The sequence below is a fragment of the Leucoraja erinacea genome, chromosome 1 (assembly GCF_028641065.1).
Source record: "Leucoraja erinacea ecotype New England chromosome 1, Leri_hhj_1, whole genome shotgun sequence".
NCBI classification, from domain to species: domain Eukaryota; kingdom Metazoa; phylum Chordata; class Chondrichthyes; order Rajiformes; family Rajidae; genus Leucoraja; species Leucoraja erinaceus.
This window is the reverse complement of record NC_073377.1, coordinates 67681029-67708513: the sequence shown is the minus strand read 5'-3', so window position 1 is coordinate 67708513 and position 27485 is coordinate 67681029. Positions and strand designations below refer to the sequence as shown.

The window sequence follows — 27485 nt, the reverse complement described above, 5'->3', positions numbered from 1 at the left end:
TTGCGTTATTAATCAACTCTACCGGCCGTGTGGGCACACACATGGCACAAATTTTAATAATTTGGGCCCACTTCAGGAGGGTAAGGTATAGAAAACAGTTAAAGTAGACCCTTCCTTTTTGAGCTGAGAGGAGGAAAGTTGAGGCATTAATTTGTGTTCTTTGAAAAGTTATGGGTCTCTTTCTTACAGTTTGGCTTTCATCCCACCCAATTGTACAAGCGCTTTTGATTGCAACATGCGACTTAATTTAGTTCAACAAAGAAACTGACAAGTTACTAAAGAATCTACTTAGGCGATTTTTCAGCAGACTGCTGGTGACTGTCAAGTTGCCGGCCGTCATCTGAAAAACTGGCAACTGAAACGGCGACTGTCAGAGTGAAACACACACAAACACATCGCTTCCTTCATAACCCCTAATGCAGGTGGGGGACAGGGCAAGCAGTGAGAGCGTTGTCTAAAAAATTCACACAGTACAATGCCAAGGTGAAACAGCCACACACCTCGATGAACAGGAAGGTTGGCGCTGTAAAAAGACGGCTAAAGCACAGTGTACGGTAAGTCCATTTAAAAGAGGGGGAGCAGAGACGGGAGAAGGAGTGGAGACAACTTTTAAGAAACTAGACATACACGGCTGTGAAGCTCGGCGGACATTTAACATTACCAGTCAGTTATCCTTGGTTCCGAAAACTACTGCTTACCTTTTTTCCCCAATGAGCCAATGAAAATGCTCGTGACTGACTTTGAGCCCACCGTGGGGACGTGGACTTACCATTGGAGCCGATTCCTTGCATGGGATCGATGCTCCAACCGCGGCCTGCGGATTTCACCATCGAGGAGCTCGCAGTCTCGGGTAGAGACCAATGTCGGGAAGCTCCAAACGATGCAGAAAGTTTGACCAGCCCCGATCCGGGGTCGATCGCCCCTGGCGCAGGGAGCTGACATCCAGGAGCTTGATTGCCCTAATGTGGAGAGCCCAACCTCCGGCTACGGGAGCCAAGATCGCCCCGTCAATGGAAGGCTCGAGGCCCCCGACCGCGGGAGAATAAAGAAGGGCAGAGATTGAACTTTTTTTCGCCTTCCATCACAGTGAGGAATGTAGAGGAGTCAGTGTGGTGGATGTTCATATTAAAATGTAATTTGTGTGTTTTGTTGCTTTTTAATGGTATGACTGTATGGCAAATCAAATTCCTCGTATGTTGCAAAACATACTTGGCTAAATATGATGATTATGATTATGAATAAATGAAGCTCAGGATACCTCATACTACACCCACTGAGGTCGTTCAATGTCTAATCTAATAGAAAGAACTTCCAACAATGTAGCTCTCTGAATCGCAATGCTAATCTGGAAGACCAGCCAAAGACTGGTTTTTGCTAGGTCATTAGTTGTCCAGCATCATGTTGACTCAGGTGAGAGTTTTATCTACTCTTAGCATCATATTCTTAATAGATAGTTTACATTGATATGTCTTACCTTTGCTACCAGTGCTCCCCCATCCTGAGATGAAGCAATAGGTATCTGGTTCTGCCACTTGGTCCTTTGCAGGTAGGCAAACAGGTCGGACATAACTGGTCTCAATCACATCTTCATGTAGCTCCACCACACTGATGTCATAATCATTAAATATATTTTTATAGCGTGGATGCAAGATAATCCGTTTCACTTTTCGGATTTGTATAGATTCAGACGGATGGTCCAGATTGTTAATTCCAAACACGACACTCCAGGCAGCTGCATTTTCTTGCCTACAACAGAACATATCAAAAAGGAAGTTGGAATGCGATACAAAAAACTAATTCCTGGTGCATTTTAAAATTAAACCAGAAAATGCTGGAAACACACTGCTGATAAGCCAGCATCTGCGGAAAGAAGAAAAATTTAATATCTCAGGGTCTCATGCAATAAAGGGCCATTGGGATGTGAGGCCCTACTGTGACAGCTTGGCCTCCAATGCTCAAGCTTTTCTCTAGTTTAGATAGGTTAGAAATACAGCATTGGCCCACCGATCACCTGTTCTATGTTAGCCCACTTTCTCATGCACTTCCTACATATTAGAGACAATTTAGAGGCCAATTACCCTACAAACCCACACGTCATTGGGATGTGGGAGGAAACTGGAACAACCAGAGGAAATTAAGGGATTGGACAGGCTAGATGCAGGAAAAATGTTCCCGATGTTAATAATAATAATAATAATACATTTTATTTATGGGCGCCTTTCAAGAGTCTCAAGGACACCTTACAAAAATTTAGCAGGTAGAGGAAAAACATGTAAGGGGAATGAAATAAATAGTAGAGACATGACTAGTACACAAAGTAAATACAGAATACAATTCAAAACACAATATGCGGCAATTAATGCACAAATGAAAAGGGAGGGGGACGTGGGGCTACGGATAGGCAGAGGAAATGTTGGGGGAGTCCAGACCAGGGGGGTCACAATTTAAGAATAAGGGGAGGTCATTTAGGACCGAGATGAGGAAAAACATTTTCACCCAGAGAGTTGTGGATCTGTGGAATTCTCTGCCACAGAAGGCAGTGGAGGCCAATTCACTGGATGTTTTCAAGAGGGAGACTTAGCTCTTTGGGCTAACGGAAGCAAGGGATATGGGGATTAAAAAAAAGGAACAGGGGGTGGATTTTGAATGATCATCTATGATCATATTGAATGGCAATGTTGGCTCAAAGGGCCGAATGGCTTACTCCTGCATCTAGTTCCTATGTTTTTCTGAAATCCACACGGCCACACCCTATTTCTCTAACTTTTTTCCCCCTCAGCCTTCCATTTCTGTAACAGAAAAAACAAGTTGGGGACTCATTGCCAATAATCTTCTTTATTTCACTGCCATGTTGTGTACACGAGTGGCATGTAATAGTAGACGCTGGGATTTAGCCACCCTTCCCTGGAGGACTACCCCCAGGCTTGCTCTTTGAACATTGGGAAAACACAGTTGAAACCAGAAACTTATCAAGTAGAAAGGTGGGAATCAGATTTCTTGCTATTTTAAAGCCGTTCCATCAATGGAACCAGTAATTCCAGAAATAAGTAGAGTACTATTAAAAATAAATTAGGAATCATTTGAAATGTACCCACAGATAGGCCATGACTCCTTATATTAATGTATCATTGATCAATCATCTGGATTTTCAGAGTTAATGGTGTTAAACTTACACTTCAAAGCAATGTGCTGTTGTCAAAACCCATTTCCGTCTAATCAGTGCGCATCCACAGGTATGCCCACCGGCCTCGCTCTGCATGGAGCACTGCCAGGGCCAGCGGCCTGGACGACTTGTTCTGCCTCCGATAACTCTTTTATTGAGTCGAATTGCTGGCCGCTGACCGCAGTCTAGAAAAAAAAAAAGAAAATTAATGGATGGATTGATACGTTCAAAATCTACAACTCACCTTAGTCTTGATTAGTACGGGTGTTAGGGCTATAAGAGAAGGCAGAAGAATCGGGTTAGGAGGGAGAGATAGATCAGCCATGATTGAATGGCGGAGTAGACTTCTTGGGCCAAATGGCCTCATTCTTTCTACTATCAATTATGATCTTATGAACTTAGTCAGCGAGTCAAACAGCAGTCAACCAGGCCCTTTGACCTAACTTGTCTATGCTAACCAAGATGCACCATCTAAGCTGGTCCTAACTGGTCCCCATATCCCTCTGGATCTTTCCTATCCATTAAGCAAGAGTTCTTACTTGTACATTTTAAAAAATGTTTTAGGTCAATTATTTTTGTTACCTTCCACTATTTCTCCACCTAAATTACAGCTATTAAAACTCCTCTCAAAGGGAGACAGGATAGATGAGACCATCATTATTCCCTCTGTTTGCAAACCAGGTAAATCTGTAAGTTTGTTGCTTCGGGAAGTGTTACTTAAGTCTAAAAGACTAGGTTGATCATATTCAGTTCAAATGTTTCCCATTCCTCCATATATCAGTTGCTAAAAGACTAAATAGTGGGAAGAATGTGTTTTTGTCATTTCTGCCATCACTGAGTAAAACAAATCGTAGCTTCTAGCATCTGAACAAGTGCAACTAAATACAAAATCCAGAAGTAGCTGCAAGGAATACAGTGCTATTCCTCGTTATACTGTTACAGTCTGTAGACGTGTGATTCATAGCTCTCAGCCCATCTCAAATCATTTATACTATTCCCCATTCAAATTACAATCTGTGATTTGACATAAACCACCATTCTTGCAGTAAAAGCAACAAGGCACAGCAACGGCTAAACTATTATGAGATAAACTGAGATTTGCTAAGTAGTAAAGTATAAGAGTGCATTTCAAAAACCAACATTCAAGAAGAAAGCCTGGATGAATGATCAAATAGTAACACAAGAATAAAAGAAAATTAAGGAATACAAAAGAAAGACACAAGGTGCTGGAGTAACTCAGCAGGTCTGGTAACATCTCTAGAGAACATAGATAGATGTCAGGGCACTTCTTCAGCCTGAAGAAAAGTCCTGACCCAAAACATCACCTATCCATGTGTAAGAAAGAACTGCAGATGCTGGTTTAAATCGAAGGTAGACACAAAATGCTGGAGTAACACAGTGGATAAGGCAGCATAGAGTCATAAAGTAATACAGTGTGGAAATAGGCCCTTCGGCTCAACTCGCCCATACCGGCCAACAATGTCCCAGCTACACTAGTCCCACTTGCCTGCGCTTGGTTCATAACCTTCCAAACCTGTCCTATCCATGTACCTGTCCAACCGTTTATTAAACAATGGGATAGTCCGAGCCGCTACCTCCTCTAGCAGCTTGTTCCATACACCCACCACCCTCTGTGTGAAAAAGTTACCCCTTGGATTCCTTTTAAATCTTTTCCCCTTCACCTTGAACCTATGTCCTCTGGTCCTCGATTCTCCTATTCTGGGTAAAAGACTGTGCATCTACCTATTCCACTCGTGATTTTGTACACCTCTATAAGATCTCCCCTCATCCTCCTACGATCCATGGAATAGAGACCCAGCCACACAACCTCTCCCTACAGCTCACACCCTCTAGTCCTAGCAACATCCTCGTAGATCTTTTCTGAACCCTTTCAAGCTTGACAATATCTTTCCTACAACATGGTGCCCAGAACTGAACACAATATTCTACATGCGGTCTCACCAACGTCTTATACAACTGCAACATGACCTCCCAACTTCTATACTGAATACTCTGACTGATGAAGGCCAAAGTGCCAAAAGCCTTTTTGACCACCTTATCTACCTGCGACTCGACCTTCATGGAACCATGCAAGTGCACTCCTAGATCCCCCTGCTCTACAACACTACCCAGAGGCCTACCATTTACTGTGTAGGTCCTGTCCCTGTTCGACGTCCCAAAATGCAACCCCTCACACTTCTCTGCATTAAATTCCATCAACCATTTCTCCGCCCACCTGGCCAATCGATCCAGATCCTGCTGCAATCGTTCACAACCATCTTCACTATCTGCAAAACCACTAACTTTTGTATCATCAGCAAACTTGCTAATCTTGCCATGTATGTTCTCATCCAAATCATTGGTGTAGATGACAAACAGTAACAGGCCCAGCACCAAACCCTGAGGCACACCGCTAGTCACAGGCCTCCATTCTGAGAAGCAAGCTTCCACCTTCACCCTCTGCTTCCTTCCATGGAGCCAATTTGCTATCCATTCAGCTATCTCTCCTTGGATCCCATGAGATCTAACCTTCCAGAACAGCCTACCCTTTGTCACCGTGTCGAACGCCTTACTGAAGTCCATGTACACAACATCTACAGCTCTGCCTTTATCAACCTTTTTGGTCACATTTTCCAAAAAAACCATGCTGACTGTCCCTAATCAGCCCTTATCCATCCAAATGCCTGTATGTCCTATCCCTCAGAATACTCTCGAGTAATTTACCAACTACAGATGTTAAGCTCACCGGCCTATAGTTCCCAGCATTTTCCCTGCAGCCCTTCTAGAAAAGAGGCACAACATTCGCTACCCTCCAATCCTCTGGCACCTCTCCTGTATTTAATGACGATTCATAAATTTCAACCAGGGCTCCCACAATTTCCTCTCTAGTTTCCCGCAATGTCCTTGGATATCTGATTAGGCCCCAGAGATTTGTCTATCTTCAAACACGACAGTACCTTCAGTACTTCCTCGACGGTAACCCTGACTGCTCTCATGACACTTCCAGTGATTGCTCCAATTTCCTCCGTCCTACTGTCTTTCTCCTCAGAGAAAGGAGCAATACTCATTGAGGACCTTGCCCATCTCCTGTGGCTCTACACAGAGGTGACTGCTTTTATTCCTGAGAGGTCCCACTCTCTCTCCAGTTACCCCTCCCCCCTAATGTATTTATAAAATATTTTGGGATTTTTATGCTACCTGCCAGAGCTATGTCCGGGGGGGACGAGGACGCCTACCGGGATGAGGTGGAGCAGCTGACAGTGTGGTGTGAAGAAAATAACCTGCTCCTCAACACCTTAAAGACAAAGGAAGTAATAATAGACTTCAGGAAGAACAAAACGGACATGGTACCATTGACTATCAGAGGGGACTGTGTAGAGAGGGTGGCGGATTTCCTGACGTGGAGCGTGAACACCACTGCGCTGCTGAAAAAGGTCCAGCAGAGACTGCACTTCCTGAGGGTGCTCAGGAAGAATAACATCACTCAGAGACTGCTGCTGTCCTTTTATCGGTGCTCCATTGAGAGCATACTAACATACTGTGTATGCGTGTGGTACACCAGTTGCACAGCGGCTCAGAGGAAAGCGCTCCAGAGGGCCATTGACAACGCCCAGAGGATTGTCGGCTGCTCTCTCCTTACCTTGGAGGACTTACACAGTTCCCGCTGCACCAAAAAAACCCAGAATATCATAAAGGACATTTCCCACCCCGGACACTCCCTGTTTGAACTGTTGCCGTCAGGCAGACGGTACAGATCTACAAGGACAGGGACAAATAGACTAAAAAACAGTTTTTACCCCACTGCTATAAAAGCACTAAATGTAGCCGCCAAGGAATGCAGGGGCGATACAGACTAAGGGACTGTGGTAACTGTGAAATCGACAGAAGGATGGAGGGTTGGGTGTGTATGCGTGCTTTGTTCGTGATATTTATTTAGTTGTTTATCTTTAATATTTTAAATTGTATGTATCGTTAGCTTTTAGAAATGTTTGAATGCTGCACTGACTGGCTGACATTTTAAATTTCGTTGTACATGGTTCATGTTACAATGACAATAAAGAAACTATTCTATTCTATTCTATCTCCTGGCACTTTTTTTCCCTTCTGAGCTCCTTTTTTACTTTGCTCCTTAGTTCCCGAAACTCCTCCAGGGATGCACTTGATCCCAGCTGTCTATACCTATCCCTATCTCATGCATCCATTTTATTCTTAACCAATGCCTTTACATCCCTTGTCAGCCAAGCTTCCTTATGTCGCATACAACATATAATCCTCCAACATTTTCGCCAACTCATCCCTTCCCACCCCTTTCTGCTTTCCGCAGAGACCGTTCCCTCCGAAACTCCCTGGTCAACTCATCCCTTCCCAAAAAAACCACCCCCTCCTTGGGTACTTTTCCCTTTACCTCTCCCTCGAATCCATCCAAGGACCCAAACAGTCTTTCCAGGTGAGGCAGAGGTTCACTTTCATCTCCTTCAACCTCATCTACTGTATCCTCTGGTCCAGGTGTCAACTTCTCTACATCGGCGAGACCAAGTGCAGGCTCGGCGATCGTTTCGCTGAACACCTCCGCTCAGTCCGTCTTAAACTACCTGATCTCCCGGTGGTTCAGCACTTCAACTCCCCCTCCCATTCCCATTCCCAATCTGATCTATCTGTCCTGGGCCTCCTCCATTGTCAGAGTGAGGCCCAGCGCAAATTGGAGGAACAGCACCTCATATTTCGCTTGGGTTGTTTACACCCCAGCGGTATGAACATCGACTTCTCTAACTTCAGATAGCCCTTGCTTTCTCTCTCCCTCCCCTTCCCCTTCCCAGTTCTCCCACCATTCTTACTGTCTCCGCCTACATTCTATCTTTGTCCCGCCCCCTTAGTCTGAAGAAGGGTCTCGACCCGAATCGTCGCCCATTCCTTCTCTCCAGTTATGCTGCCTCACTCGCTAAGTTACTCCAGCATTTTGCATCACCTATCCATGTTCTCTAGAGATCCTGACACAGAGTTATGCCAGCACTTTGTGTTTTTTTTTAAAAATAAACTAGCATCTGCAGTTCCTTGTTTCTCTAAAACAAAAGAAAGGATGGAATATGGTGTGAATGCCAATAAAATTTAAAAAAGTGAAGCATTTCATAAGCAAACCCAATAAAGAGAGGGATGGTACATTTCCAGAGAATAAATAGAAGTCTGAGAAATTCCTCGTAAATAGTTCAGCTTAGTTCATGCATTTTGATGGACAGGGACTGATTAGGAATAGTCAGCATAGTTTTCTACATAGAAGACTATTGAGGGAGTGCAGCGTAGGTTTACAAGGTTAATTCCCGTGATGGCGAGACTGTCATATGCTGAGAGAATGGAGCAACTAGGCATGTACACTCTGGAGTTTGGAAGGATGAGAGGGAATCTTATTGAAACATATAAGATTATTAAGGGTTTGGACACGCTAGAGGCAGGAAACATGTTCCCGATGTTGGGGTAGTCCAGAACCAGGGGCCACATTTTAAGAATAAGAGGTAAGCCATTTAGAACGGAGACGAGGAAACACGTTTTCTCACAGAGAGTTGTGAGTCTGTGGAATTCTCTGCCTCAGAGGGCGGTGGAGGCCGGTTCTCTGGATACTTTCAAGAGTGAGCTAGATAGGGCTCTTAAAGATAGCGGAGTCAGGGGATGTGGGGAGAAGGCAGGAACGGGGTACTGATTGGGGATGATCAGCCATGATCACATTGAATGGCGGTGCTGGCTCGAAGGGCCGAATGGCCTACTCCTGCACCTATTGTCTATTGTCTAAGACCAGGTCTCACAAATTTTATTTGTTTTTTTTTGAAGATGTGACCGAAAAGGTTAATGAGGGCAAGCTGTAGATGTTGTTTATGGATTTCAGCAAGGCATTTGACAAGGTTCTGCATGGTTGGCTGCTCTGTAACCTTAGATTGCATGGGGGTTTCAAGGAGAGCAAGCTGACTGGGTAGAAAGGAAGCTGACTTCATGGAAGGAAGCAGAAGATGATGGTGGAAAGTTGTTTTCAGACTGGAGGCCTGTGACCAGTGTTCACTGTGACTAGGCTCAGGGTTCAGTGCGGTTTGTCATCTATTTCAATGATTTTGATGAGAACGTACAAGGCATGATTAGTAAGTTTGCAGATTACACAAAAGTTAGTGGCATTGTAAATATCAAAGATGGTTATCAAAAATTGCAGCAGGATCTTGATCAGTTGGGCAGGTGAGCTGAAGAATGGATACTAGAGTTTAATGTAGAGTAGTGTGAGGTGTTGCATTTTGGGAAGTCAAATCAGGCAGGACGTACACAGTGAGTGGTAGGGCTCTGGGTAGTGTGTTGTGGAGAAGAAAGCCGAATCGTTTTACTGAACACTTGAGCTCTAACTGCCAAAGCCAGCTGGTTCTCCCAGTTGCCAACCATTTTAACTCCCCTTCCAATTTCCATGTAGACCTTTCAGTCCTGGGCCTCCTCCATTGCACAAGCGAGGTCACATACAAACTGGAGGAACAACATCTCGTGGTTTCCTTGGGTATTTTACAACCCAACAGCATGAACATTGAATTCTCCAATTTTAAGCAACATCCCACCCTGGTTCCCCCCACTTCCCTGTGCGCACCCATTTCCCCAACTATCTTGCACGTTTTATCTCTTAGGCTGGGAGCTGAACATCCAGGGATATTCAATATTCAGGAGGGATAGACAGAAAGGGAAAGGAGGTGGGGTAGCGTTGCTGGTTAGAGAGCAGATTAACGCAATAGAAAGGAAGGACATTAGCTTAGAGGATGTGGAATCGATATGGGTAGAGCTGCGAAACACTAAGGGGCAGAAAAGTTGTGTACAGGCCACCTAACAGTAGTAGTGGAGTTGGGGATGGCATCAAACAGGAAATTAGAAATGCGTGCAACAAAGGTAAAACAGTTATAATGGGTGACTTCAATCTACATATAGATTGGGTGAATCAAATTGGCAAGGGTGCTGAGGAAGAGGATTTCTTGGAATGTGTGCGGGATAGTTTTCTAAACCAACATGTAGAGGAACCAACGAGAGAGCAGGCTATTCTAGACTGGGTATTAAGTAATGAGGAAGGGTTAGTTAGCAGTCTTGTTGTGCGTGGCCCTTTGGGCAAGAGTGACCATAATATGGTTGAGTTCTTCATTAGGATGGAGAGTGACATTGTTAATTCAGAAACAAGGGTCCTGAACTTAAAGAAAGGTAACTTTGAGGGTATGAGACGTGAATTGGCCAAGATAGACTGGCGATTGATTCTTAATGGGTTGACGGTGGATATGCAATGGAAGGCATTTAAAGACTGCATGGATGAACTACAACAATTGTTCATCCCAGTTTGGCAAAAAAAAAAATCAGGGAAGGTAGTGCATCCGTGGATAACAAGGGAAATCAGGGATAGTATCAAAACAAAAGATGAAGCGTACAAATTAGCCAGAAAAAGCAGCATACCAGAGGACTGGGAGAAATTCAGAGACCAGCAGAGGAGGACAAAGGGCTTAATTAGGAAAGGGAAAATAAATTATGAAAGAAAACTGTCAGGGAACATAAAAACTGACTGCAAAAGCTTTTTTAGATATGTGAAGAGAAAACGATTAGTTAAAACAAATGTAGGTCCCTTGCAGTCAGAAACGGGTGATTGATCATGGGGAACAAGGACATGGCAGACCAATTGAATAACTACTTTGGTTCTGTCTTCACTAAGGAAGACATAAATAATCTGCCGGAAATAGCAGGGGACCGGGGGTCAAATGAGATGGAGGAACGAAGTGAAATCCAGGTTAGCCGGGAAGTGGTGTTAGGTAAATTGAATGGATTAAAGGCCGATAAATCCCCAGGGCCAGATAGGCTGCATCCCAGAGTACTTAAGGAAGTAGCCCCAAAAATAGTGGATGCATTAGCGATAATTTTTCAAAACTCTTTCGATTCTGGAGTAGTTCCTGAGGATTAGCTAATTGGAGGGTAGCTAATGTAACACCACTTTTTAAAAAGGGAGAGAGAGAGAAAATGGGGAATTACAGACCAGTTAGTCTAACGTCGATAGTGGGGAAACTGCTAGAATCAGTTATTAAAGATGGGATAGCAGCACATTTGGAAAGTGGTGAAATCATTGGACAAAGTCAGCATGGATTTATGAAGGGTAAATCATGCCTGACGAATCTCATAGAATTTTTCGAGGATGTAACTAGTAGAGTGGATAAGGGAGAACCAGTGGATGTGTTATATCTGGACTTTCAGAAGGCTTTCGACAAGGTCCCACATAAGAGATTAGTATACAAACTTAAAGCACACGGTATTGGGGGTTCAGTATTGATGTGGATAGAGAACTGGCTGGCAGACAGGAAACAAAGAGTAGGAGTAAACGGGTCCTTTTCACAATAGCAGGCAGTGACTAGTTGGGTACCACAAGGCTCAGTTCTGGGTCGCCAGCTATTTACGATATATATTAATGATTTGGACGAGGGAATTGAATGCAACATCTCCAAGTTTGCGGATGACACAAAGCTGGGGGGCAGTGTTAGCAGTGAGGAGGATGCTAGGAGGCTGCAAGGTAACTTGGATAGGCTGGGTGAGTGGGCAAATGCATGGCAGATGCAGTATAATGTGGATAAATGTGAGGTTATCCACTTTGGTGGCAAAAACAGGAAAGTAGATTATTATCTGAATGGTGGTCGATTAGGAAAGGGGGAGATGCAACGAGACCTGGGTGTCATGGTACACCAGTCATTAAAAGTAGGCATGCAGGTGCAGCAGGCAGTGAAGAAGGCGAATGGTATGTTAGCATTCATAGCAAAAGGATTTGAGTATAGGAGCAGGGAGGTTCTATTGCAGTTGTACGGGGTCTTGGTGAGACCACACCTGGAGTTTTGCGTACAGTTTTGGTCTCCTAATCTGAGGAAAGACATTCTTGCCATAGAGGGAGTACAGAGAAGGTTCACCAGACTGATTCCTGGGATGTCAGGACTGTCTTATGAAGAAGCTAGACGCAGGCTAGATGCAGGAAGATTGTTCCCGATGTTGGGGAAGTCCAGAACAAGGGGTCACAGTTTAAGGATAAGGGGAAATCTTTTAGGACCGAGAAGAGGAAAACTTTTTTCACACAGAGAGTGGTGAATCTCTGGAATTCTCTCCCGTGGAAAGTAGTTGAGGCCAGTTCATTGGCTATATTTAAGAGGGAGTTATATGTGGCCATTGTGGCTAAAGGGATCAGGGGGTATGGAGAGAAGGCAGGTACAGGATACTGAGTTGGATGATCAGCCATGATCAGATTGAATGGCGGTGCAGGCTCGAAGGGCCGAATGGCCTACTCCTGCACCTATTTTCTATGTTTCTATGTTTCTAGGTTTCTAACTATCTGCACATTCAACTCATCCACCTTATTACGAATGCTCCAAGCATTAAGATACAAAGCCTTCAGGCTTGTTTTTACAACACTCATACCCCTTATACAATTATGTTGAAAAGTGGCCCTTTTCGATTTTTGTCCTGGATTTGTTTGCCTGCCATTTTTACTTTTCACCTTGCTATCTATTGCTTCTACCCTCATTTTACACCCTCTCTGCTCTTGCACCGATCCCCCTGCCACGTTAGTTCAAATCCTCCCCGACAACACTAGCAAACACTCCCCCAAGGACATTGGTTCCATTCCAGCCCAGGTGCAGACCGTCCTGTTTGTACTGGTCCCATCTCCCCCAGAACTGGTTCCAATGCCCTAGAAATTTGAATCCCTCCCCCTTGCACCATTTTTCAAGCCATGTATTCATCTGCAATATCCTCCTATTTCTACTCTGACTGGCCTGTGGCACTGGTAGTAATCCAGAGATTATTACCTTTGAGGTCCTACTTTTAAGTTTATCTCCTAGCTCCCTAAATTCACCTTGTAGGACCTCATCCCTTTTTTAACCTATATCGTTGGTGCCAATATGCACCACGACAACTGGCTGTTCACCCTCCCCCTCCAGAATGTTCTGCAGCCGTTCAGTGACATCCCTGACCCTTGCACCAGGGAGGCAACATACCATCCTGGAGTCTCGTTTGCGGCCGCAGAAACGCCTATCTATTCCCCTTACAATTGAATCCCCTATTACTATTGCCCTTCCACTCTTTTTCCCCCCCTCCTGTGCCGCAGAGCCACCCATGGTGCCATGAACTTGGCTGCTGCTGCATTCCCCTGATGAGCAATCTCCCTCAACAGTATTCAAAATGGTATACCTGTTTAGGAGGGAGATGACCGCAGGGGACTCCTGCACTACCTGCCTACTGCTATGCTGGCTATTGGCCACCCGTTCCCTTTCTGTCCGCTTACCTTTTACCTGCGGTGTGACCAACTCGCTGTACGTGCTATTCACGACTTTCTCAGCATCGTGGATGCTCCAGTATGAATCCAACCGCAGCTCCAATCGTTCAATGCGGTCTGCCAGGAGCTGCAGCTGGACACACTTCCTGCAAACGTAGTTACCAGGGACACCGACCATATCCCTGAACTCCCACATCTGTAGTGTGTTGTCTTCAAAAGTATTTGTTTAACTTGCCTTCTTTGGTGCAGTGGAGAGAGATCTTGCTTTTACTTCGACAAATCTGCCTGCCAATATGGAAGGAAAAAAAGAGAAAAATTAATTGATCCATTTTGTAATAAACAAAACTTGAATGCTGCGGTATTCGTAATTATACGTGGGGGGGGAGATGGGGATTCTCACACAAACAACTTCACTGAGAGTATGTTTTTCATTCAGGTCCCTATGTCCAGGCTGCCCATCCAGTGCAGTGCTAGGAAATGTCACATGTGCTATAAATCAGATGGAATGTTAAACCAAAGTACTGCTTGGCCTGATGCGTTAAGATAAAATAACACTGAGGAACAACAGGAAAGAAGGGTGCCAACCCGAAACATTGTTCATCCATTTCCCTCCACAGATGCTGAGTTCTTCCAGCATATACCAACATTGGGAAATAGATTTTCTGATTATCATCTGATGTCTTTAAGCAAACTATGCACAACTTGACTTCCACATTTCACATCTTATAGTGGTAACAACACTTCTAAAGTACTTCACTGACTGTAATGTACCTTGAAACACCCTGAAATAATGAGGCACTTGGAAGGGAATCATCACTTATGCTACTTACATGTAATAATTTTTAATTTAGATATCGATAGAACAAATCCAGATTAATTATAAGGAGGCACAAGAAACTTATGCTACTAATGTTTTGTTATTGGAAGTGCAGCTATAATGTCTCCCCTGGTGAATGTCAAACAAGGTATTAGACAAAAGGGGTATTTGTGGTATCAGATAGATGCAGTATCTCGCTACATTGCTCTATATCATCACGTTTCCCTTTCCCCAGACGAGTCTGAAGAAGGGTCTTGACCCGAAACGTCATCCATTCCTTCCCTCCAGAGATCATGCCTGTCCCGCTGAGTTACTCCAGCTTTTTGTGTCTATCTTCGGTTTAAACCAGCATCTGCAGTTCCTTCCTACACGAGGCAGTATCTTTGACAGATGTGTCACATTTACCTTTGACAGGAGAGCACATTCTCCAGTGGTTCATTTGTTTTGAACTCAATTCTCACCTCTGGATTCAAGAGGTAATTTGTATGTGACACTGACTATTGCCCTGAGCCCAGCAACCAACTAGACCAGTGAGCCAAATTAGGTGAGAATAGCTGATATAGTCTCCTGCCCTTGGTAACGAGGAACCCCCCCCCGACATGTTAGGATTGTTCTGGTGGATTGACCAGAGGAATCCAATGTGATTCAGTAGCACACGTACAGTTCAGGAGCCCCTGCCCGTTGCCAGGAGCACAGCGAGGTACTGAACCAGGCCTCCACGCACTCAAATAAACAATCACCACATCATTCCCTCTTCACCATAGGAATCCTTTTTCAGCTAAAGAGCACCAGTAATGCAACCAAGAAAATTAGAGAGAAAACAAAACATACAAAGTCTCTATTCAGGAGTTAATCCATGCAATCAGTGTTGTTATATTGGAGATCACATTTTTAGTTTTTCTTTTAGAGATACAATGTGGAAAACAGAATGGCAACAGAAAACAAAAAGCAAAATACTGCAGCTGCTAGAAATAAGAACTTAGAACATCAGTATTCTGTAAATATCCAGCAGCAGGTAAAGCAGCAGAGTAAACAGATTTCCTGATTTTGTTATTTCAAACTTCCAACATCAGCAGGATTTTGCTTTTGGGTTTTGTCTGGGAATGACTTGCTTCATGACAGAGGAGAAAAGATCTTGCTCTTTATCTGGATATGATCAAAAGATGGCGCTATAGCATTGACAAATAAACGGCACTGTTCAGAAATGTTTGAATAACTAAGCCTTTAAGCGTGAATGTGATATTTTCAGCAGACAAGAAAATAATGCTGTCATTTGAGACAACTTCATCCATTGTGGTAATGTAAATGCTAAGCTATTTAGCTGGATGGGTTAATGATTTTTCGAAAACTGCGGTCAGGTCACCTGTCAGACCAAAGCATCAATAATTTGTGAGTAAATATGTGACAGTACAGATGGCAAATTCCATCTCCAACTCTGAATTTTGCTTCAACATTCAGTGACATGCCCTGAGACCAGTCTTGGTGGACAATGGGTAGTATCAGTATTTCGGTCCTCAGCAGAGGCCTTACCTTTGTCCCCCTCCGTCCCCACCTCAATGAAATCCGCGCCCACCATGACTTGGAGCTCTTCTACCGTCGACCTCCGCCTCACAGCGTTCTTCCATGGGAAGGAGTCCTCGCCCCCTATTGATGACCCCTTTTCCCGTCTCCATCGGACCCTCTCCTCGTGGACCCCCCCCCCCCTCACAGCCTTCCAGCTTTAGACCTTTTTATTCAAAACTGCCGGCGGGACATCAACCGCCTCAACTTCTCCACTCCCCTGTCTCACTCCAATCTCTCCCCCCCTGAACGTACAGCCATCGACTCACTCCACAACAACCCAGACTGGATTATCAAACCCGCCGTCAAGGGAGGTGCCGTGGTAGTCTGGCGCGTCGATCTCTACAAAGCTGAGGCCACGCGCCAACTCTCGGACACCTCCTCCTACTTACCCCTGGACCATGACCCCTAATGACGAACACCAGGCCACCATCTCTAGCACCATCACTGACTTCATCCACTCCGGCTCCCTGCCCCTCCGAGCCTCCAACCTCATCGTTCCCCAGCCCCGCACGGCCCGATTTTACCTTCTCCCCAAAATCCACAAACCTGACTGACCTGGTAGACAACATTGTCTCTGGCTGTTCGTGCCCCACTGAACTTATTTCCACATACCTTGACTCCATCCTATCCCCCCGGTGAAATCCCTCCCTACCCATGTTCAAGACACCTCAGACACTCTCCGTCGTCTCCGGGAATTCCATTCTCTAGGTTCCCATCCCCTCATCTTCACCATGGACGTCCAGTCACTCTACACCTCCATCCCCCACCAGGAGAGTCTCAAAGCCCTCCGGTTCTTCCTTGACCAGAGAAGCAACCTATACCCAGCCACTCATACTGTCCTCCGCCTAGCGGAGTTGGTCCTTACCCTCAATAACTTCTCGTTTGACTCCTCCCATTTCCTCCAAATACAAGGCATAGTAATGGGCACGCGCATGGGCCCCAGCTATGCCTGCCTCTTTGTCAGGTACGTCGAACAATCCCCGACCTCTACCTCCGCTACATCGACGATTGCATTGGTGCTACCTCCTGCACCCACACACAACTCACTGACTTCACCCGCTTCACCGCTAACTTCCATCCGGCACTCAAATACACCTGGACCATTTCCGACACTTCCCTACCTTTTCTTGACCTCACTATCTCCATCACATGTGATAGATTTCTGACCGACATCCACTATAAACCCACTGACTCTCATGGCTATCTAGACTACACTTCTTCCCACCATGCTTCCTGTAAGGACTCCATCCCCTACTCCCAATTCCTCCGTCTACACCGCATCTGCTCCCAGGATGAAGTGTTCCACACCAGGGCATCGAAAAGTCCTCATTCTACAGGGAACGGGGGTTCCCCTCCCCTACTATAGATGAGGCTCTCACCAGGGTCTCTTCAATACCCCGTAACACTGCTCTCTCTCCCCATCCCCTCAACCCTAACAAGGGCAGAGTCCCCTTAGTCCTCACCTTTCACCCCACTAGCCGGCAAATACAAAAAATAGTCCTCCGTTTCGCCACCTCTAACGTGACCCCACCACTCGCCACATCTTCCCATCTCCCCACCTGTCTGCTTTCCGCAAAGACTGCTCCCTCCGTAACTCTCTGGTCAATTCTTCCCTTCCCTCCTGCACCACCCCCTTCCCGGGGACTTTTCCTTGCAACCGCAAGAGATGCTACACTTGTCGCTTTACCTCCCCCCTCGACTCCATTCAAGGACCCAGGTGCGACAGAGGTTCACCTGCACCTCCTCCAACCTCATCTATTGCATCCGCTGCTCTAGATGTCAGCTGATCTACATCGGTGAGACCAAGCGAAGGCTTGGTGATCGTTTTGCCGAACACCTCCGTTCGGTCCGCATTAACCAACCTGATATCCGGGTGGCTCAGTACTTCAACTCCCCCTCCCATTCTGTATCCGACCTCTCTGTCCTGGGCCTCCTCCAGAGTGAGCACCACCGGAAATTGGAGGAGCAGCACCTCATATTCCGCTTGGGCAGTCTGCACCCTAGCGGCTTGAACATTGACTTCTCCAATTTCTGGTAGCCCTTGCTGTCTCCTCCCCTTCTCAGCTCTCCCTTAGCCCTTGAGCTCCTCCTCTTCTTCCTTTCTCCTACCTTCCTCCCCCCCCCCCCCCCCCCCCCCCTCCCCTGAAACCCCCCTATTTCCTTCACTCCATAGATGCTGCTGCACCCGCTGAGTTTCTCCAGCACTTTTGTCTACCTTGGGTAGTATCAGACCCTGGTGGTAATGATTACTCTCACATCGGCCCCAACTTGCAAACTCCAACGGGTGTTTGATGGCCTGCTTCGACTTGCTGGGCCAATGGGCTTGTTTCCATGCTGTATCACTGAACTAAACTCCAACTGGGTGGAATTTAAAACAGCATTCAGTCAGCAAGAGCAAGGAATGAAACAAGTCCTAGGCTCCTTTATAATGTTCCTGTCCCCACTGGCTGTGGATAGAGCAAGGGGTTGGTAGTTATAATTCCTTTCTGGGAGACAAACAACGTTTTCTGGGAAACTAAAGTTCAAAGAAGAAAGTGAGTTTCACCCTGCTCAAGGATATATCTATGAAGTGGATTGAAGCATTTACACCAATCATTGAACGACTGCATTATGTTTCAAGGTGTTTGCCATTTTACACCATTTCCTATTACTTATTCCCTGGCTCTTACCCTTTCAGCAATAGAGCTTGCACAGTGGAAATGTTGTCATTCCGCCATTCAGGGCTTAAGCGTAACCACTTTCTCCGTTGCACATGGTCACGTTCTGACACAGTGTGAGTCACTGTGTGACCTCTGTCAACAAATTATAACAGAGGTGTTACAACAGAGAGGGAAAATACAAGCAAACCGACAGATAAACGACACTGCACTTTGACTAATCCACAATGATTCCAAAACCACGCTAAATTATCGGGCAGTGAGGTTTAATTAGGCTCTAGAGCCCTGACTTCTCCCCTTCTTTTTTGAGCATGCCACTTTTACACAGAAATTTGAGTTATCTTAAACAATTATTGCACTGTAATAAATTATAAAAGGGGGAAGGGGATGTTCTTGTTAATAGGCACTCAGTTAATCAGTGGCATTTGGAATCTTTGATAGATATGTCTTAAAACACATAACATTCACTTCAAATGACCGTCATTGCAAATCATTTTGCAGCCCTTTTTTAAAAAAAGATACTCATCTACTGTTTGTGCCTACAATGAAATGATTCCTTGTAAAAAACCTCCAATGGACTAATAGACCTTGCAGCTTTCCCAATCTTTAGAATATCTGGGGCTTTTCTTTGCTTTATTTCCACTAATAGGAACTACTTGTGCTATATCAACAAAGCAATTCCTGCAATTATAGGGACATCTTGATTATTTAAAGAACTGATTTTTATCATCTACAGCTATATAACCATTGGTCCATTTTGATTAAGGCAGACATAAGAAAAATACCTCCTTTATATTTCCCAGTCAAACTATTTTTATTTGGTAACTGTTGAAGATGCCAACTTTTCATATTTGGGGACCAGCAGATTTTTGGGGGGTTTGCCCAACAGTGCAAAGCAGCAATGGTGACTGGTTAGCTTCTCATTACTAATTACATATTCATGTGCCACCTAACAGGTATTACAATAATAATACATGACTGACAGGGGGGACACCTCATTGAAACATCCAGAATAGTGGAAGGCTTGGATAGAGTGGATGTCGAGAGGATGTTTCCACTAGTTGGAGAGTCTAGGACTAGAGGTCATAGCCTCAGAATTAAAGGATGTTCTTTTAGGAAGGAGATGAGGAGTAATTTCTTTAGTTAGAGGGTGGTGAATCTGTGGAATAATTTGCCACAGAAGGCTGTGGAGGCAAAGTCAGTGGATATCTTTAAGGCAAAGATAGATAGATTTTTGATTAGTACAGAGGTTACGGGGAGAAGGCAGGAGAATGGGGTTAGGAGGGAGAGATAGATCAGCCATGAATGAATGGCGGAGTAGACTTGATGGGCCGGATGGCCTAATTTTACCCCTATCAACTGACATGAAGGATTAATCCTTTCTCCGGGTATGGATAGTGAAGTCTTTGAGCATTGCCTCACAGCTGAGCAATCTACATTGAAAGGGCATAGTTGGCTGTAAATGGCAGGGAAATGCCAGTATCCATCCCCTTTGCCATGGGGGGGGGGGTCAGAGTTATTAGTGAAGAACAATTGCTTTCAAACTACGGGTCATCAAAAATACATGGAGATATGCGGAGAAACCCAGGCCGGGGCCTTGTGGGTCGCAGTCCACGGCCGATGGGGAACCTGCGGCTCGGGTCTAGGTCGGCGCCATGGAGGCATCCAGAGAAGACCTGGCATCGATAATGGAGAGGTCAATGTGGCGGTCGATGAGGGTGCCGACCGCTGGACGAGGATGGACCATGTGGAAGTGAGGACGCCGCTGCCGGGGGAAGGAACAATGGAGGACCCAGCGTGGGGAGACCGCCGTGAGGGGGGGGGGTAGAGGGGGAAATGGGGGAGAACAAAGGGGGACAGGGCACGGATTCTTAGTAACTTTGTAGGCACCCTTTATGTGGAGACTATTATATGCCCTGGGTATGCAGGCAAAGAGTTTCACTGTGACTTGTCAATAAAGTATTCATTCATTCATTCATTGGAGATTTGTTCCTGCTTTTCAGGGTATGAGAAGGATAAGATAATGGTAATAAATAATGAGGGCCTTTGGGAACTGCGGCCAAATATCAATTGGATCACAAAAATATAATTGAGCAGGCTTTTGCAACACATCGATCAGTAAATGTAAGTTTGGGATCATTTCAGTTGTCTTGAAGAATCTTATCCGATGAGTGAGTTTCTAGTGTGTGTATGCTGATGTTACAGTGGCAGCACAGTGGCATTTAAACAGGTTCATCACTATTGTTGATAAGACTGTTTTGAAACAGCATTGACAGCAGCTCCACCAAGCAGCGATTGAAGTAGTGTATGATCACAAGTGTCTCGTTGGCTCAGATGGTAGTGGAGGAGAGAAAGCATCTCTTATAGTCAAGGTGACTCCCGACAGACCAGAACCCCTGACAGAGCAGGAGAGTTTTAGCTATTGGTTAGTGGGTTTCTTGCAGTAGGGTGAGTCTTCCCTGCCTGACCCAGATATCACAAGTTATTCTTTCTAATCATTATCCTTTCTAAGGATGCGGTGTCACTGTTACGGTGATTTTTTTTTGTTGCCAGGTTCCTTAATGCCCTGAACTGAGTGGCCAATTTGGAGCACAATTTAGAGTCACAAGAGACTGATGGAGTTGTAATCTGGACACCACATTTCCCCCATCCCCATCTGCCCTCATTCCCCTCCTCACCTGCTTCGACCTCTCACCTGCCAGTCCCTGCTTTCCTTTTGCTCTCACCTCACAAACTCCGTTCTACACCCTCAGCCCTGATCCTTTTCGTTTCGACCGGAAACAGCGACCACCCCTCTTCCTCCATAGTTGCCTTTGGATGTCCTGAATTTCTCTCAGTAGTTAGTCTTTATTGTGACGGTTTGGAATTAATCACAGTGGGCGGTGTGTCTTTGCTGAATCCATTGTTGAAGAGGGCGGCCAACTGCTCCCCGCCTCCATGTAAAATTAAAGTGTTCTGGATGAGCACTCTTTGAGAATACGATTGTGGCATTTAAGATGATTCTGGGTAAGCATATGGATGTTCAGAGAATGGAGGAACATGGATTATGTGCAGGTAGACAAGAGATGGTCTTGGCATCATGTTCAGCACAGAAACTGTAGGCTGAAAGGTCTGTTCTTGTGCTGCACTGTTCTATGTTCTTCTCAGTAATAGGTCTGATTACCTTGATTAGAAATATCAAGGTTGCAAACAGTAGTGTAGCTGTTTAGAAAACCATGGATCCATAATCCAACAAAATGTAGCACTTTTCAAAGTGGAGTTTGAAGACAGATGCACACATTTCATATTGTAACGGACCAGAGATAATGTACCATGCATTCAGCTCAGATTCTTGAAACTTCTTACAAAATTGCATTACTTAAATTTATCTGTGTTAAAACATTTACAGGATGTCTATAAAACTTGGGTGCCTGCCCATTACTCCTTCAGAATATTTTTGCTTCTTGCAAATCCATCATACATTGCAAGATAATCTGGTTACCACTAGCTAATGCCCTTGGGAGGGTGCTGTGGTAGCACATGACGTTGAAAGTCAAGTTTAAAGCCAGGGATCAGCTTGTACTTCCATCCGAAGGTGTTCTCTCTCCACTGCTTCTCAATGAGGGCTTCCACTGCTACTTTTGGCATAATTAGAATCTTAAACTCCCCTCAAGAAATAACAACAAAAAAGCAACAAATGCTCCGCAAACTTTGAGGAGAAGTACAAAAGCAGGATACTTCTTTTAGGTGACCAAGTTTCCCCCAGAGATAGGTTAAGCATCGATTATAATTAAATATAAACCTTGATAAAAGAATACTCACTACATGAATCAACAGGTCTGGGTTAAGGAGGCCAATGCACTACAAGCGCAGTTGAGTGTTGAAAGTGCCCCTTAGTCAGGAATCTACAGTACTACACACTACTGACCTTACCCTAAACCCATCTGCCTGCAAGCCAGCTGGCTCAGCTCTTCCTGCCAATCATCAGCACAAACGTGATAGTCAGATGTCGACCTGTGTACGATCACTGGGGACAAGGAATCCACGCCATTTGACAGCGACACTGTAAACAAACAACAGACAATCATTGTGGTGTAGAACAGATCAGTATAGGAGGAGGCCACTCGGCCCACAATGTCTGTGCTGGCTCTTTCAACAATCCACTTAAACAACCCCATTCCCTTGCTTCCCCTCCCCCCCACAACTGTTTCCCTTTTAGATTGGATCACAGTCGCCTACCATGTTTAATGATTTACTTTACACCTTCCTTTTTCTGCTTATTGAATCATGTGCCATTGTTTATTTTTAGACCTTGGAGATACAGCTTGTAAACCAGCCCTTCACCCACCAGCGATAACCCCTTGCAGGAGCACTATCCTATACACTAGGGACAATTTACTGAAGCCAATTAATCTGTAAACCAGTACGTCTTTGGATTATCGGAGGAAACCGGTGCACCTGGAGAAAACCCATGCAGGCACAGAGAGAACACACAAACATCCAGCAGTTGAGCACTTCTGTTAAATCGTCCTTTCTGAAAGGAATATCCTCAAACATACTTTATTTTGTATTTGTTCAAAGTCAATGAGTTTTCTATTTTGTCAATGACAAATTGACAGTATTTCTTTGCTTTCTCTCTTGGGCTTTTTGATCAGAGTGGTACCACAGCCATGCAAGCCTCAAAATCAGCAAGTTTACTGTTTGCAGCACAAGATCCTGGACATAGATCAGGAGAAGAGACTTTGATTAAAATTGCCCCACAGCATTACAAGTTGTCATGCTGGCTGAAGCCAGGTAATTGGACAAGTACATGGATAGGATGAATAGGTTAGAAGAATATGGGCCAAATGCAGGCAGGTGGGCCTAGTGTAGATGGGGCATGTTGGTTGCCGTGCTATAAGATTGCTCTACTAATACTTTATCTGCATTGCATGCGCACAAGAGCAATTTTGTTGTAGCACGAGGTAGTTTTTGATACAGGGTGGTTACAAAGTGACGGTGATCTACTGTCTAGGCCTGGAGCTGAAAATGCTAATTTTTTTCTCAGTACCTCAAAGTTATGGGCCGGTCCCACTTACGTGACTATTTCTGCGACTGCTGGCACTTGTCATGTTGAAAATTCAGCGGCGATCGGAAAGACGCTGCGACTCTTTGGGCGACTGAGGAGACTACTCACGACCATACCGGCGACACCCTGGCGGGTGAAGCCTGTATGGTCGTGAGTAGTCGCCCAAAGAGTCAAACCTTGTTCTGGTTGCCGCTGGATTTTCAACATGTTGAAGTTTTTCGGCGACCTGCAACGACTATGACGGGTGCCGGCAGTCGCCAAAAAAGTCGCATAAGTGGGACAGGCCCATTAAGAAAATCCTGCAGGACCAGTTCACCAGATTAACACATGCTAGGAAAAACAATCAAGTAATTGAACTTTAAACATGTAGCAGTCCAGTAAAGTGTGGTGATTAGTAAGAGCTCGGATCACTAATGATTAAATAGCTTTTGAGTTAAGGTTACTGAATATATCAAGCAGAGGTTGCAGTGCAAAACTGACCACAGTTCCACTCATCAGAGCCATCAGGACAATCTGTCCTCCCGTCACACCAGGCACGATGGGACACACAGTCATGATTTCTGCAGACCACCTCATGCTCTGCACAGGAAGCTGAGAAATGGAAGAGGAAAGGAATTGACAGTAACTATAACAAGCAATAAAAATATTTGGTGCACACAGCCATTCAAAATACATTACCACACGAATATCATTTTTAGACAAATGTCTCATTCATGAACTTGGTATAAACTAAAAGAGAGAAAACAAACCAAAAATAAATTTTGAATTAAGCAAACTAATGAGGCTCTAATCTAATATGTTCCCAAAACCCAATGGCAACAGCAATGGTGGATATGTTGATTGTAATCTTTCAAAAGCCTTAGATTCTGGACAGATACCAAGTGATTAGAAAATTACTAATGCAATACTTGAGTAAGAGGCAAAACACAGGTATCAGCCAATCCCTGCTTTACAGGAGGTGGGTTGCCTTCCTAGAAAACTTTCCATATTGCATAATGCAACATCATCAGAGAAGATTTACAGGGACTTATGGGACTGATCTACAGGGAGAGGTTGAGCAAGCTAGAACTTTATTCTTTGGCATGCAGGAGGCAGAGGAGTAATTATAAGATCCCACAGGGAATAAATAGGGTGAATGCACCTTTTCCTCAGGACTGATGGGAACCTGAGGGGCAAATATTTCCACACAGAGGGTGGTGGGTTTATGGAATGAGCTGCCAGACAATGTAATTGAGGCAGGTACAATATCAACATTTAAAAGACATCTGGATAGGTACATGAATAGGAAAGGTTTAGAGGAATGTGGGCCAAACACGGCCCAATGGAACTAGCTTAGATGGGACATTTTGGTCGACATGGATGAGTTGGGCAGAAGGGCCTGATTTCATGCTGCATGGTTCCATAACTCTATCATATGTGCATAATCAAGAAATGCATGTTGAAACAAATTAAAAGTTAACACAAATTCTATGAGAATTACTTTTTATTGCATATCATACTCTTTTAGGTGGTTATGATGTGTGTATTCCATAAGGGTACATTTCCTTTACCAGAATGGTTGTAATGTGATCACTTGTATTGGAAAAGCTTAGAATCAAGTATTAAGGAGGGAATGGCAGAACATTTGGAAAGTGCTAATCTAACCAAGCAGTGTTGGCATAGCTTCATGAAAGGGCAATCACATCTGACTAATATTTAGTGTCCTTTGAGGAAGGATCAGTCAGATCAAATAGCAGGGGCACTGTAGATAAAATATGCCTGGATTTTCAAAAGGCTTTTGTCACTGTGCCGCACAGAAGATAAGATAGATAAAACGACTTTGACAAGGTGTTGGGGGTTTATTTTAGCATGGAATTGCTAACTGGCAGGTAGCTCTGAGTAGGGATGTGTGTTTTTTTCCATGCTGGCAGCCGGTAAACCAGTGGGGCACCACAGGGATCAGTGCTGGGACTGCAGCTGTTTACAATGTAAAGGGGAAGAGTACTGTAGCCAAATTTACAGATGATACTAAAGTAGGCGGGAAGGCAAATGCGAGAATGGTTAACTAGTTTACGGAGAGATGCTGATAGGTGAATTGGGCAAAAGCTGGCCCAATGGATAACGTGTGATTCTGTTCATTCTAAAAGAGACAATGATCAAACAAAGTAGTATTTAAATATAGAATACTGCAGAAAGCTGCAACATCAAAATACTTTGGAGTCCCTGGAAATAAAGGAAAGCTAGCAACCGGGTGAAAAGGTTTAATAGGAATCTGAGGGGTAACCTTTTCACACAAAGGGTGGTGGGTTTTTGGAACAAGCAGCCAGAGGAGGTTGTTGAGGCTGGGACTATCCCATCATTTAAGAAGCAGTTAGACGGGTACATGGATAGGACAGGTTTGGAGGGATATGGACAACATGCGGGCAGATGTGACTAGTGCAGCTGGGACATGTGGGCAAGTTGGGCCAAAGGGCCTGTTTCCATACTGTATCACTCTATGACTCTGTGCTGCATGTAACCAGGAAAGCTAATTCAGTGTTGTTTTTCTTTCAAAGGAGTTGGTGTGTAAAAGTAGCAAGCTTTACTGCAACTGTACAAGGCACTATTGAGCCAGCATCTGGAGTGCTGTGAACAATTTTGATCGCTTTTTAAAGAAAGAAACAATGTATTACCATTGGAGGCTGGTCAAGAAAGGTTCATTTGGATGATCCTGGATATGGGAGGGGTTCTTTTGTGAGGATTGGTAGCAGAGATTGGGTCTGTACGTATTGGTGACTGGAAGAATGAGAGGTTATGGAAACAAGATTCTGAGAGGATTCGACAGTGTAAATGCCAAGAGGATGCTTCCCCTCATGGGAGAGTCTCGGATCAGAGGGTTTGTCTCAGAGTCAGGGACACACATTTAAGACTGAGATGAGGAAGAATTTCTTCTTTGAAATTCCTTGCACCAGAAAGCTGCAGAATCAGAATCCATGAATTATATTCAAAGCAGAGATTGTTTTTTTTTTTAAATCAGTAAAGGATTCAAAGGTAATGGGGAGAGAGCAGGAACGTGGATGAGTAAACATGCCATTCAATTCTGCCATTTAATGCCAAGATCTCATTGAATAGCAGAATAGGCTCCAGGGGCCAAATGGCCTACTCACATTCCTCTTTCTTGGGGTCTTATAGTCTGTTCAGCAAAATCTTTGATACTAAATGTAAACTTGGAATCTTTTGATATGATGCAGGAATGCAGATGCTGCATGCTAATTAATGAATTATGAAAATCTATTAATTACTGGTGGGCAGTTTGGTCACACTTCTGCACGTCTTTATTGATCACTGAACACTCCTCAAATAGTCCTATTTGATCATAATGATATAGTCCTCTATGATCATAAAATAGTCAAATAGTCCAGCGATTTAATCCCAAAAGATATGCTCCATCATAAAATAAAGCCCATTTGTACACGCTCTTGTGATTACGAAAATCCATGAGCCATTGAGTTGTTGAAAAGGGAAGCACAATGCATGATGCTAGCGTACAGTGTTATAGTAATATTTACAAGTCAATCCATTTAGTTGCATAGGCTCAGAACAGAAAATGAAACATCTGAAGTGAATTACCCCCAGGCATTTTAAGGAAGACATGCTCCAAAGCAAAACAAATCAATTAATCAACACTAAAGTACATAAAGACAGTGATGAATTACAGCAATTCTTTTCATCTGCTCTGTCAGCGCAGTCCTGGAAACCATCACAGAGCATTGTGTGCTTGATACAGGTCTTGTCAGAAGGGCACTCCCAGAGGTCTCTCTCACTACAACCTGAGAACAGAGGAAAAGTCAAACAGTCCAAAAAAGAATGAGTAGATTACTTTTCTGTAATGACTGATATTCAATGCACAGAGGTAACAAATAAAGATGCTGATTTATTATTATTTCCAAGTTATTCATATTAACATGTCAGTGAATATTTATTTT

The 27485-nt window shown here is 44.4% G+C and overlaps 1 protein-coding gene across 1 annotated transcript in view; it reads right to left on the bottom strand.

The window, feature by feature from the left end:
- Nucleotides 1–27485, bottom strand: part of corin (corin, serine peptidase) — a 156447-nt gene that overhangs the window by 4580 nt on the left and 124382 nt on the right. The window contains 7 exon segments of the mRNA XM_055636671.1: nt 1475–1746; nt 3174–3348; nt 13693–13742; nt 18507–18629; nt 22407–22536; nt 24022–24132; nt 27216–27329. Of these exon segments, the coding sequence (XP_055492646.1) occupies nt 1475–1746; nt 3174–3348; nt 13693–13742; nt 18507–18629; nt 22407–22536; nt 24022–24132; nt 27216–27329 (975 nt within the window).